Source organism: Silurus aristotelis (assembly GCF_946808225.1).
Source record: "Silurus aristotelis genome assembly, chromosome: 21".
NCBI classification, from domain to species: domain Eukaryota; kingdom Metazoa; phylum Chordata; class Actinopteri; order Siluriformes; family Siluridae; genus Silurus; species Silurus aristotelis.
In genome coordinates, this window is record NC_139594.1 from 13,376,528 (window position 1) to 13,391,331 (window position 14,804).

A 14,804-nucleotide genomic window follows, 5' to 3' on the forward strand; every position below is an offset into this window, starting at 1 on the left:
ATCATATCATATCATATCATATCATATCATATCATATCATAACACATAATGAGCCTGAGCTTTCATCAGAATTTCAAAAGATATATCCCTTCCTTCCTATCATCATTAATTCTGTGAGCAAGGCAGCACTTCTGGGCTGATAAAAGTCTGTCTTTATGTCTGTGATTCAGAGACCCCTGTCATTACTGTCATCGTCAGTGTTGGTGGAGTTACAATACTGCCTAATGAGAAGTCAGGTCTGAGAGACGGGTTAGAAACCCACACCATCAGCAGAAACAATTGGTGACAAAGCTCAAAGACACGCCACAGTCTCATCGCTCTATATCCTCCCTTTCCCTGCCAATGCCCTCTCTAGTCTGCTTTCTCACTCGTACTCATCAAAGGGCCCGTTGAGCCAAATCTGACATTTGGTACACACACACACGGTGAGGCTCAGCCTCTGCCTCTCTGTCAGGAAGATTCAGATTTCTCTTCAGCTTATGTACTTAGCATTCTCCACAATGCCTCAACAGCTTTCAATGTGAAACCCAGCTCACAATCATGTGAACAGCTTTGTCTTAACATTAGAAATACATTTTTGTCATCCCAAGAACCTGCTCAATGGTATAAAGCTGGCTTTACTAGCATTTATGCATTCATTAGATTCATTTATTTCACTTTATCCCCATATTAGCAGAGTTATAGCATTATTTTTGGTGATTTGAGGATTCATTATAAACATTACTGTTGCTCTGCTTTCTAAGCAATGTCTGTTGGTTTTGTGTTGCAGGTTCACTGGACCTAATCTTCCCTCACCTATTATTAGCAGTAAGAACTGGCTGCGTATCCACTTTACCTCTGATGGCAACCACAAGCTGAGGGGCTTCAGTGCTCAGTACCAAGGTAGGATGTCTGACAATGTCGAAAATACGCTAATCTTTGGTTATCTCTTGTCACCGTACAATTTGCCCTAGAGAGAGCTGAACAGATGGCTGGAACACATTCTCTCGATTTATTTAGCTCCCCGACTTTGCCTTTTCAAGGTAGGCCAGTTGTGTGAAGTTTAGCATCTCGCTCCAGTGGTTTAACCCTGAAAGTTTGGGTTAGGTTACACCTAGCATGCTGGGTTCAATTGTTGTTTTTTTATTATTTATGTAAATTAAAAAAAAAAAAATTATTTCTGCATTGCTAAACTGTACACACTCAAGTGTAAAATCAAATGAGCCTGACTGTGATCATTTGTCAAGTGATCATTTGTTACTAACTACATAATTATATTCATGCGGAATCCCGAAATAAAATCATTTGTTCAAACTGTAAATAAAATTATTTTGTTAATAAAAATACTGCTGAGAACTGTAATTATAAAAACTTATAAAAGAAACTTTCTGAGATGGCATTAGGAAGAAACCTTGAGAGGAACCAGACTCAAAAGGGAATCCATCCTTATCTGGCACAGAATGTCCATTTATTACAGTTCATCATTGTTGAGGTGTGGAGTGATAGGTGATAAAATGCAACTTCTGGTCCTGAATCATTGAAACAGACTCTTGACTTTAAGTACAGTCCATATCCATCCTAATGGATCTCCAGACAGTTGATGCGAAACCATCCCAGCTGTACAGAGTGGCCTCCAATCCAACTCCATCCATATTTCCCTCTCAAATAACATACATTATCAGCTGGTTAACGTTTTAAAGCAAGCTTAGTGTTAAAATATGTATAAAATGTTTTTTTTTTTTTTATCTAATTATAAGTCATTTAGAAAGGTGTAACTGAATGAATTGATACATTTTGTGAAATTCTGTATGAACAAAACTTTGTATTGACAAACACGGTGTAAAAAAAGATTACATGCTTAGAATCTGAATGCATTTTGCCGGTTTGCATCCCCAACCAAGCATTACCAATTTTCACCCAATTTGAGTCACATCAACTCAACTACCTGACCTCCCAAGTTGAACCGAACAATAACCTTCTGCTTCTAGGGATTTTTCAGCCCACAGTTTATTATTAAGACACCTATTCTGACCTATTCTGAAGTTACAGTGGTTATTATTTTCCCCACATCATATACCCTATGTTAGCACATGATCAGACATAATATGGTATACAGAAGTAAGACATTTTTCGAGTACTTGATTTCACAACCTCCCAAGCCTTAGTCACAATTGCCCACGACTGCATTTGGCCCACTATGGCACTGCCTGCATTTTCATCACATTTTAAAGTTCAGAGGTCCCCGTTCAAAGGGGATGAGCTGTAAAACGGGATTAGCTGGCTCAGCTGCAAAAAAACAAAGGCAAAATCTGGAGGAATTTCACCTCTGTAAGCAGATCAGAGCGATTGAATAGGATTACAGGTCTGCAGTTTGATAAATAAATACTGTCAGAAAGAGGAGAAAGGGGCCCTAAGCCCTTAATTAGATTTTCAATTGACCCCCCCCTCCTCCTTTTCCTCCTCCCCCTCCTCCTCTTCATCTTCATCTCATTCTTTCTTACAGCACAAGTGTGTTTATGGCTAATTTCCAAGGAGAAGATACTCTTAACATAATAAGCCACTTAGACTTCTGTTTTTTTTTCTTTGATCAGTAAAATGTTTGAGTCCTTCTGTGTTCTAGAGTGTCTCTAAACTTAAGGGTTCATTAAGGACTGAGTATATCCTCTTAAAGACTTTTATTAGAGCTGTCGACTGGAAATATGGCTTATGATTATATGACTAAAACTGTTGATAACAGGATGGTACTGCTATACATCCTGTATGAATTACATTAAATAGGTTGACGTGTGAAACCTATGAAGGTGATAGTGTGTTCTGGTTATTGTTATGAGAATTGATTGTTACGCTACCAGCAGGTAGTCAGCATAATTGTGGGTAATCTAGAAATACAGATATGTTAATCAAAGATGTTGAAACCAGACATCTCATAGTTTCATATAATTATACCAGCCGAGATCAAGCACTGTCAATGCAAAGTCACCGTCACATCCAATTTAGGGTTTCTGCAGGGTCTACAATTTTAAAATCTAAATGTTAGGCTTTAAAAAAGTCTTAAATTCGCTGTTTTGTGTCTTAAATAATTTCAAACAGGTCTTAATTTTTCATCGTCCACGTAACACTACCTCTAATGCTCATTGAAATACTCCGGCAGCACTTTAGAATGTTTTTGTTTGTTAGGTTCCGTAGTGGTGTAGTTCTTTCTTTCGCTAGTCCGAATATAATGCATTACGACTTTATTTTGTCGTGATACAAGTCTTACATTTCCTTCCTAATGGTCTGAAAATGGTCTTAAAAGTCTTAAATCTGACTTTGTGAAAACTGCAGAAACCCTGCAAATGAAAATGAGACTGAGGCAAAAAAAAAATTTTTAAACCACATTTAGTGAAGCGGTACATAACAAAGAATCAGACTAAAAGTGTACAATATGCTACATATGACATCTTTAATATTTAAGCAAATGTACTATTGAGAACATTAAGACTAAATTGATTTTTTTATACCAAATTCTCTAACCATTGGGGCTTTTAGCAATAAGGAAATGAGTTACATTGTTTTAGTACATTGCCCTAAGTAGTGAAAGTAGGAAATAGGATGAAGCATAAGTAATGTAGACTATTTATGATAAAAATGGAAGATGTGGGAATTGGTTTGAGTTACTGCATTAACTTTTTTGCTGTGAACAAGTGAATCTGTTGCACAGAGAACACAAAAATTAGTATTTTGGTTCAAATACGAGCCATTAAGTTTAAGTGGCTGTCGTTCTTTTCTCTCACAGCGATTGAATCAGACCAGGATGCTGGCAGCACCGGTGTACTTCACTTATCATTACTATTTACTTGCACACATACATACACACACACACACACACACACGCACACACGCACACACACACACACACACACACACACACACACACACACACACACACACACAAACTCTTACAAACACACACACACACACACACACACACTTACAAACACACTGTGTATCATCAAAATGTGCATCTTTTTCTCTTGCAGTAAAGAAGATGACAGAGCTGAAGTCCAGAGGAGTGAAGATGCTTCCAAGTAAAGACAACCACAGCAAGATTTCAGTGTGTAAGTGTTAATAATAGTTTAAAGTGCTTGACCTCCACATTGACTTAAAAACAAATTTGTGTTTACAAATGAGATTACAATCCAAATTTTTGTGTACTAAATACAAGTGTGGTTTTGTGAGTTAAAACCTCAGAACTGCCAGAGAACTGTTTTAGGCAATGGCTTATATTTTAAATATGCTTATTGGGAAAAAAGTTCTGAATCTTTAGCCACAAGGGCTTTAAAATTGGGTAATTATATAGGGTAAGGAAGCCTAGAGTGCAGTCAGCATTTCAATTTATCCTAAAGGTGTTCATAAGGGTAAAGGTCAGAACTCTATAGCAGGCCACTCAAGATCTTTCACTCCAACCCATTTAAAGCATAACTTCATTAAACTGGCTTTGTGCACAGAGGTATTGCCATGTCAGCTAGTTCAAGTAAAGGAACTCTGATAACAGTTTGGAAACATCAGGTGTTCAAATACTTTTTTTTATAAAGGGTATATTAATAATACAATGAAATTTTGTAGTGGACAATAAAATGTTTCCAGTATTTTCAAGATACATGAATAAAAAATAAAATCTATATTCCACCTTGGTATAGGTATAAATTAATATGCATTAATAGTCACTGAAAGGGTGTAATGGAGTGCCACTATATTATATGTTTGCTGTTCCAAATATTTCTGTTTCTGTATTTAGGTGCCCTGTGGACAAAAAAAAAAAACCCTCTGTAGTGCAACTCCTATTTATATCTATATTTGGGTCTATTTAGAACATTTTAACTCCTCAATCCGAATAATGAATTCATATTCACACTCTGTGATCAACACGTTGGAGGATTAGAGGGGGTTGGACATTCCGAGTCAGAGCCTTCACCAGTTTCCACTCCCACGTTCATTCACATGTCGCTGCTGGCTTATCATCGAGGAGGTTGCTGAGCAGCAGAGAAGCATGCCTTTCCAACACTCTGTTTGTTCTGAAAAAAGGCATTAATCATTAAACACTGTAACTAGATTATAAAGACATTTGCGTTACTTGTAAGTGAAGTTGCAAGAATTAGGTCTAGCAAATAAAAAATAAATAGTATCCAAAGCACCTGCAATATTGTGATTACTACAAAACTTAGTCTTGACCAGAAATAAAGGAAGGAATAAAATGCTTCTAGAGTTTCAGTCTTAAAAAATTAGGAAAGAAAAAGGAAGGAAATCAGTAATCATAAATAAGTGCTTTTTGCCATTAGGCCTCACCAGACTTCTGTTTTCTCTCAGGCTGCCAGCATCGATTTCTTATTTATTTTTCTATTACCTTTGTATCATTGTGAGAAAACATCACCCTTCTTTATTGTGAGTGTTTGTGCATATATATATATATATATATATATATATATATATATATATATATATATATATATATATATATATATATATATATATATATATATATATATATGTGTGTGTCTCTGTGTGTGTGTGTGTGTGTGTGTTTGTAAATATGCCATAAGCTTCATCAGGGCACCCAGTGGCAGCTCTGACAATTGTGGCCTTTTGTCCCACATCAATATGTATGAATCCTTGCTCACAGATGCCTTGGCCAATCACTTAGTGTCATTTCAGTCTTCTCTGCCACCATCAGCCTTCAGAGCCACACATCACTAGAGCCCAGACTCCCTGGGCACATTCATTGATCCGTAATGTCATTTTCACTTTCTATCTGGAATGAATAACACAATGTCCAGTGGAGGTTTTGCTCGTCTAAAAAGGGGCAGTGCAGTTATTTAATGATAACAGACTGGTGTTTGTCTGAAACAGAGAAATTAATTGTTGTTTCGTCCTTGAAACCGTGTCCATTAATGTTTTTCTTTTTTGACTAGTGTCAGTTCATACGAATAATATTGCAGCCTAAAATTCATGTGTTGGGTAATGAAAATGATACAGAAAAAAATACAGTATTAAAATTATGCAAGAAAAAGGAATACCTTTCCCTGTTACTGCACAGTGCAATCCAAATGTAAAATTTATGAGTGGCAAGTTCATAAAATATTATAATGCTATTTTTGTTGCAATTGATCAATTGGGTCAGAAATTGTGGGGAAATAATTGTTGCTGACCGAATACACGAAAGTTAATAAGGGAGGGATTTGGTAGTAGGTTAAGGCATTGAGCAAGGCCCTTAACCCCAGAACTGTTCAGTTGTATGATTGAGATTGTTGCAGTTCTCTCCGGATGAGGGCATCTACCAAAGATTTTTTAAAAGGTATACCAAAGTCCTATCATCTGGAGCTTGCAAGCTTAAATTCTTTAGGCAGTAGTAGTTCAATTGTTAAGTCAAAAGGTCATGAGATTATGAGGGAAATGGTAGCTCAGCAGTTGAGATGTCAGACTTCTGATCTGAAAGGTGTGAATTCAAACCCCAGCACCACCAAGCTGCCAGGCTCTTATCCCTCTGCTTAATTAACTGCTTAATTACATCAGTGAGATTCAAGGCTATCAGGGATACAACTGTAAATGTAAATGAGTACTAACATGCTTTTTGTGCTATCAGGATCATGCAGTGCTTCATCCTTTCTAGAGATTCAGCCAATATTCAATTGTGGCACGTCATAATTTTTTTTTGTAGGATTTACTGTATATTAATGTGATAAGAAACTCTATTTTGTAGACTGGCAGCATCATTATATGGAAGGATCCCAGGTTGCTTTACTGAGACAAATTTTGCCCAGATAGTAAATTACAGTGTCCTTCAACTCCAGTTCATTTCTACTTATTACTGTATGTATATTCATATATAGGGTTGTTATGGTGTCACGGTTTCGGGGTTAGTCACTGAGTACAATTGGACAGTCAATGCATTTCCATTTATTATTGTTTTGTTTTTTGTTTTTTTGTTGTTACCTGATTAAGTTCTGACTCCAATGGGTTTCTGTTCCTCCAAAAATTTCATAACCCTGTCCTTATGGACTAGCACTAAATCACATTACATTAACCTTGATTTCTCTGCAGCAAGGACATGCACTGAAAACTTTTTGCCTGTGTAATCCATTACTGTTGTGAAGATGCAATATTGCTGTGTGTGACATTATCCTACTTGACTGCAATTAAATCTACATAAGAACATAGCATTACTGACGAACATTTAATATAGCTATTGCCTTGCTATTTACAGTTTTATTCATTGTTTGTTTATTGTTTCAGTGCATCGCCTTACCTCATAGCTATTTTCTTTTAGCTTGTTACATCAATGAATTAAACTGACAATTTAGAATAATAAGTCAACATTAGATATTTTTTGTGACATTTCTAAAAAAAAAAAAACAACTAGAAGATTTGAATCAGTTGTGTCTCTTTGAGTTTTTATTCTTTCTAATATAAGGCGTAAAAATTGTCAGGTAACAGCAACGACGACAGCTGCAGGTTAAGATTTTTCATTTGACATAGGCGAACAAATCTAGAAAATGGAGTAGAATCAAGGTCAATAAACAGGGAGAAGATAGTGGAAAGGCAAGCAGAGTTACTAATGTAATCGTAAGAATAAACAAAATATCAGGGTATTATTAGCCATTGTAAAGACAGGGACGTGACACTGAGCATGTACTTCACAATGAACTGGTGAAATGAATGTCTTTATACAGTGATTGTGTAAGAGAGTTCAGCCTGGTGCAGTCAGGATGAGGGTAAACACGTCAGAGAGTTGTGTGATGTAGCTTTTGGCAGCCATGTTTGTAAACTGATCTTAAGGTTTCAGTCAGCAGCCATGTTTATAGCCACTCAGTGATACCTGATGTGGGAAGCAGTGCTGTCTCTGAGATGTGAGAAAGAGACCTCTGTAAAATGAGTTTGTTATAGAATGTTTTTTTTTCTTCTTTAATTTCATGACCAGCTTATTTTACATTGCCATTCAATAGCACAATACTGTCAAACTGCATTTTCTATATATATTTTTTTATCTAGGTTATCATGCTGTGAAAATTTCAACCCTTAACATCTCAAACCTTTTTATATTAGTCTTAATTGCAAGTTAAAGTACTACATAAGAAATAATTGGCAACCTTGGACTGTAATAAGGTTGAGATAATTCCAGTCATTTGAACACGTTTTCCAGAAATTCATCTGAAGCACTCTCTTGCACAAGAACAAAACTCAGAATATTCATTATGTATCAGTCAGTATACATTTAAAACCTACTTAGCCACCAATTGCAGGTTAGCTCTTGCTATCGGCGTATGTATAAATAACTAGATCTTCTCCGTTTCTTTTGCAGTGTCCCAGATGGGTGTGGCGCAAGGACACAACATGTGCCTTGACCCCGGGATTCCAGACAGGGGAAAAAGAAAAGGCTCCGATTTCAGGTGGGACTTGACCATATGGTTTTTAATTAACAGGCTCATTTTAGATGAAAAGGACGCAAGACAAATGCTTTTTTTTAACTGTTATTTTTCCTGTCATTAATGCCATAGAATGCTAGAGGTTGGCACCTGCTTCATTTCTCATTTCTCTATTGCGAATGTTTGATCAGAATAAACAGGCTGAGGAAGGTGAAAGTGATGGAGAGAGAGAGTAGAAGATGACAAAGGGTCGGAGAGCAAGACTCTGAGAATTGTAACGCAGACAAACAGGGGCGATCGATTTCACAAGTTCTACCTCCATTTTTACCCGAATGTTCTCTGCTAGCTGAACGAAGCTCCTCTGTCAAGTGATTAGTAATGGATAGTGCACACTGCTGCCTCTGCACCAACACAAGCTCTGACCACTTGTCAGAAAAGAGTGAGTCACCGCTTAGGTCAAGCAAGGCCAACAGTAAACTAGAGGTGGCAAATATATATATTTTTTGGCCTCACTGGAGGCGTCCTGGCTATCACACACTCACACATGTGTGTGAAGGGTTTTAGACAGCAGGTGCTGAAGAGTTCGGTGTGTAAGTGAGGAGAATGAATGAAGCCGAGACACTATGGAGGACTGATAGTGACTGATAGTACCTGGAATGTTCAGCAGAACCACGTTCCAGTGTTACAGCTTTCACTGTGTAAGATTACACCTTGTGAAAGAACATTAGTCATTACAAATTGATGTTTCAGTCATTCTCGCATAGATAGTAAAGATACTTTTCATGGACCCTGTGTTTCTAATGCCTTATAGATGCATTAATAACATTACATACACTATATAGACAAAAACATTGGGACAGGATGTCTTTGGATGCAGTAGAATTACATTCTTCCTTCACTTGAACTACGAGAGCCAAACCTATTCCAGCATGACAATGTTTCTGCCCAAAGTAAGCCCCATGAAGTAGGGTTTATATGGGTTGGAGTGGAAGATGTTGAGTTGTCTGCTATAGGGCTTTGACCTCAACCCTATTGAACACCTTTAAGATTATTTAGTATGCTGACTGCATCCCAGGCCTCCTCACCCTACATCAGTACCTCACTTTACTAACACCTTTAAGTGAATAGACACAAATTGTCACCACCACAATTCAAAATCTAGTGGAACATCTTCCCAAAAGAGTGGGGGCCTGAATGTGGAATGGGATGTTTAGAAAGCAAATATGAATCTTCTGGTCGGGTGTCCACAAACTTTTGTGCTCCCATGCACTCTCTGGATATTAAACTCCCTATATATTTCTTGTTTTCATTATCTAAAGTGTGTGTGTGTGTGTGTGTGTGTGTGTGTGTGTGTGTGTGTGTGTGTGTGTGTGTGTGTGTGTGTTTTAAGTGCATGTAATATACCTTCAAAGCTAAATCAATTTGAATGCATACTATATCCACATTTCCAGGTCAAAGACAGACAGTGCATATTAAAGATACAAAGAATGTATCCTTGAGAGTAACAACACAGAGACAAGGAACAGAATATTTTAGTACTTAGTACTTTTTAATAATGCTAATGATCAAAAAGTTAAAGTATGCTAATAATGCTAGTAGATAGTGTTCTATGCACACTATCAAATTGTTTTAAAAGTGATATAACCTAAAATAATGTATTTAACAGATAGATAATTGTAAGATTTTTATCTTATTTAGAGGTGTATTTTTTCTTATGTAGGGGTAATCAAATCAGCAGCAAATAGATTTTCTCTCGTGGTGTTATCTTTTGGCTAGTGAAAGTAAGTTCAAGAAAAAGAAATAGAAAATAAAGTTATTAAAATAAACCAAATTAAAATGTATTGTGTGCACACAGATTTGCGTCACCTCAAATCACCAACTAGTGAATGCTTTGGCCCATCAGGCTGACAGTCTAAGGGGTTTTTGCTAGGAAGATTGAATAGCATACACAAATGATAGTGAATAAGGAATGTTCAGGTATGCGGAAATATGTGGAAAATAAAGTGCAGTGCAAAACTGCACTTTATTAGAGAATGAGGAGGGAAGCCGTAGATGTGTAATTTATCCAAAAAGTTCGCTACGGGTCATTTTGTTGAGTTTGCGAACATAATGTGTTAAATGAAAACAACTATTGCTTTACAATTGCCCTTTCTCTGGGAAATATTATGCTACTCAATTTGTATTAATAAACTAGGTGAGATGGCATAATGCATTTACATGTTTTTTTAGTTGACCTTCTCTTTAAGAAATTATGTAAGCAAGATAAATTTATTTATTATACTATGTATGCCAAATATAATAATATAAATGTAGTTTAAAAGCATTATTGTATTTAGTACTAACACATGGAAAGCGTTATTGGTTTTAAACGATGTTAGTAATCATCTGAGCGTTAATGCTTTTCTGATTTGCAGACGTGGGGCCACAGTGCACTTCTCCTGTGATGAAGGTTACGAGCTGCAGGGCTCCAAGAGCATAACCTGCATGCGCGTGACTGACAACTACGTAGGCTGGAGTGACGACCGGCCCATCTGTAGAGGTATCAGTCATGCTCAAGTGCTCGATGCTGAATTTCGATCATGTAAAAAACATCCCACGTGCTTCACATGTGCTTTTCTAATGCTTATATAACAGAGAAAAGAATAGAATTTGGATGAGGACAGAAAGAGAGAAAGAGAGAGAGATAAAGAGAGAGAGACTAAGCGAGACAATCTGTGTAACAGATTTCCTAAGAGGGATAAGATGCCTATCTCTTTACTAATCAGCTTATTTAACCACACTCAGTGCTGATTAATTACTTTATTAAGCTTTACTAATTTTCTGATTGTGATTGTCCTCCAGAGTTCGCATGACATTTCTGCTGCAATTGTCTCCTCTTCACATTTGGGCTTTCAACTATGTGGACATCATTTTCAAGGCGTTTTTTGGTGCTCCAGATGAATGCAAAAAATGTTTTATATAAATAATTATTATTGGAACTTACTCACATAAAAATCACGTAGAACTTTTATATTAAGCTAGTTAGATAATTTAGCTAATGCAAGTAATAACAACTCTTTGACAAATGAAATTTATTTAGAGTTTTGGTTTGAGCAGTTAAAACAAAATTGCTGAAAACACAACAATGACTGAAACTCTAGTGTGGACTAATTTGCTAGCTGGTAGCTAGCATGCAATATAGGTGTTTTATATACACAAAGTCTTGGCTTTTGTGTGCTAGTTTATGAGATTCATCTTCTAGAAAAGTCAATTGCTTAGAACATGACAGTGCAAATTAAGTTTCAAATGCTGAACACCCATCAAAGTTTACCTTTAACAATGTGAGCTAATTTTACTAGCCAATTAGATGGCTAGCTGTTGCTTTGGAACAAAAGACAGAGCATTATCAGCTGTGGTGTACTGTAGATAAGGGTAGAGTCAATTATAAAACACAATTACATATACAATGTGTATATTATGGATCTAACACACTGGTAATGCTTCTATCAGTTTAGTGCTTAAATGAACATGGCTCAAACCCAGAGGTGGGTGGTCAGGGCCAGCAAGGCCTTCTCTGCTGTAACAGCAAAGTTTGACTGGCAAAACACGTCTGTAGCGCACTGTAAGAGAAATTCATTTGGTCTCGGACATACTTAAAAAAAAATTTTTCAAGAAAAGCTAGACATTGTGAGGAGGTCAGCCGACACTGAAGCTAGCTAGCTTGTCTCACCCTGGAAAAGGGTTTCACTTCCAGACCAGTGAATACGAGCGGTACCACTGTCTTACAGCCACTGAGGAGCGGTGCAAATTATGAGTCTGCATCGCTGGTGAGCAGGTTGGTTTTTGTTTTTGTCATGTTATTAGACAAATGTTGATTCTGAACTGCTCCAGATGATGTAGGTGCCCAGTTCAGTTGTAGTGCAGATGTTTGGAGCTTGCTTTAGTAAATGTTATTTACCCTCCATATGTGAAATGCCTTTCTCCCTGTAATGCCACGCGTTGTTATATTGCGCTTTTGTACAGTATCGATGGTTTCTATAGTTGCGAATTGATAGAGGTGGCATTAAGAGGTGGATTAATTCTGGTAAGTCCGCACCGAAGGCCCAGGTACCAAATGCACGGCCCGCCACTGCCTAAACCCCTTTATCTTTTGCGCTAGGAAATGATTTTTTTTGTAACTTCTGCACTATTTCCCAAAATGTAGACAAACTAGTAGGTGAAATTGTTAAAACGCATCGTGCAGCACTACACACTGATGGAAATGAATGTAGTCTTTATTCTAATTCCATGAACATATAGATGCAGATATCAAATTGATTCATTTCAAGAAATCCCTGGTTAACTGGGATTTATGCAAGCTGTATATTTGTGTGTTTTTGGCTCCTTACATCCAACCCTAGGCCAGTAGGGATTATCTTGAAACAGATGTGACTATGGTAAAAGATGTCATACAGGTTAATACACTTTTTCTTCAGGTAACCCATAGTGCATTGCTGTCTGCCCTGCAGCCTACAGATTCCTCTCATTCCAATTTTCTCAGCTAGGTTACACTGTGTCCTCTACTACTATCTGAGACACACACACACACACACACACACACACACACACACACACACACACACACACACACACACACACACACAGAGTCACAAATACACACAAATATACACACATACATACACACACAATAGTTAATATGTGCTCCATGGCCGTGTGATATTGATTTATTTTTGCAATATCATTCATCACACTATGGACTATTAGTCTTTCATTAGCACACTACATCCCCTCTGTTAGCCCAACAGCCTTGGCACAGTCGGACGCTACGGCACATCAGACTGCTGGAGAAAGTCTGTTGGACAGTTCTAAGATGGAGGACTGCGGTTGCAGTTTTGCTTTTTGGTTTGTTTAATGATCGGTTTTTGGTTGGTTAGCTCTTACCGAGTATTGGATCATGCCCTTGAGCAGAAAAGGTAATAGATCTCAAGTAGAAAGGTATTTACTAGCACAGACACCCCGCTGCTCTGCACTATAGCCCAATTAACTTATGTGAAGACTGGTGATATTTGGCTGATGCATTTTCAGACCTGTTCCAATCAATTGCTTCTTGTTCAGGAATTATTTGTCTTGTTTCATTAAACACTAGTAAATGACAGGTTGTTAAAAAAAAAAAAAAAACGGCTCGTCATGGTAAATAGCTGAAAAGCTCGAATAGAGATGAAGACTTATAAAAGAAAACGGATGTCGGATAAACCAGATAGTTTGTCCTTAATAATGTACAGAACAAATTGTTATTTCATCCATTATGTAAAAAGTGTTTTCCAGGGTTTAGTGTAGCTACTGTAATCCTGTCAATGCAAACCGATATGCTATGCCAATATCAGACGGAGTCACTTTGACAAAGAGCAATTCAATATACAAGCTCTGACATTTTTGCCCTGTTAATGAAACATTCACTGCTCCACATTGGCACAACGCCTCAGCAGGTTCAAGTCAATCTCATCGTCTTTATCAAACGCTTCTGGAGGCGACTTCAGTTGCACACTTCTACTGCATGCCTAACTCTGGCTTAGGAACCATGGTGCTAAATTTCACCTTGATCCAATTCAGCTACAATGGGCTTGAAACACCTTGATACAATAAAGGCTGATTATCTAATTATCAAATCTAATCTGTTCTACTTGATCTCCTGGCTGTAGGTTACTGCAATGGCTTGTGGAAATATGTGGGAAATATAGTTCGTCTAAGGTTTCAAATATGGTTTTCAGCGCAGTGTGTTTGTGTTGTTAAGTACGGAAACAAAAGGGTAAAAAAACTATCAGAAAATTAAGTGGGGAAAAATGTAAAGTTTAGAAGTAGGTAGCTGAATGAAAATGGACTGGGGGGAAATAAAAAAGCTAAGAAAAGTAAAAGAAAACCTTGAGTAAATGACCCATAACAGAAATTAAGTAAAATACCAAAGACCAAAGATTATATGTATTATAATATGAAGGTGAAAACTGTGGTCAGTGGGCCATGGTGCTAATTAACTTTCTAGAAGATTTATTCTTTAATGTCAACTTGTCAACTCACCTTTAAGTATGTGAGGACGTGTGTGTGTGTGTGTGTGTGTGTGTGTGTGTGTGTGTGTGTGTGTGTGTGTGTGTGTCGCCCCCCGAGGAGCTCACCTCAGACATAGCTCATTAAAGAACTGCAGCTAGTCCCAGACCTGCACACTTGTTCATTTACTGCAAACACTGACTATGCCCTCCTTCCTCATTAAGCAGTGAGCACTTTCATTTTGGGAGAGCTTTAAAGTCCTCCTAGAGGACACAAAAAGTTGCATAAAGGACTCTATTCAAATTTGAAACTACAAAAAAAATATATGGAAAGTCACAGAAAAGTCATATTGTCATCAAAAAGTACATAAACCTCAGAAGGTTTCTCAGATGCATGCTACTCGTATAC

The 14,804-nt window shown here is 37.3% G+C and overlaps 1 protein-coding gene across 3 annotated transcripts in view; it reads left to right on the forward strand.

Annotated features, from left to right (window-relative positions):
- csmd2 (CUB and Sushi multiple domains 2) overlaps positions 1 to 14,804 on the forward strand; it is a 364,389-nt gene that overhangs the window by 183,045 nt on the left and 166,540 nt on the right. For all 3 annotated transcript variants that reach the window (XM_083523463.1, XM_083523464.1, XM_083523465.1), the window contains exons 6-9: positions 770 to 882; positions 3,999 to 4,076; positions 8,315 to 8,402; positions 10,793 to 10,917. In XM_083523463.1, coding sequence (XP_083379589.1) covers positions 770 to 882; positions 3,999 to 4,076; positions 8,315 to 8,402; positions 10,793 to 10,917 — 404 coding nt within the window. The remainder of the gene's footprint in view (positions 1 to 769; positions 883 to 3,998; positions 4,077 to 8,314; positions 8,403 to 10,792; positions 10,918 to 14,804) is intronic.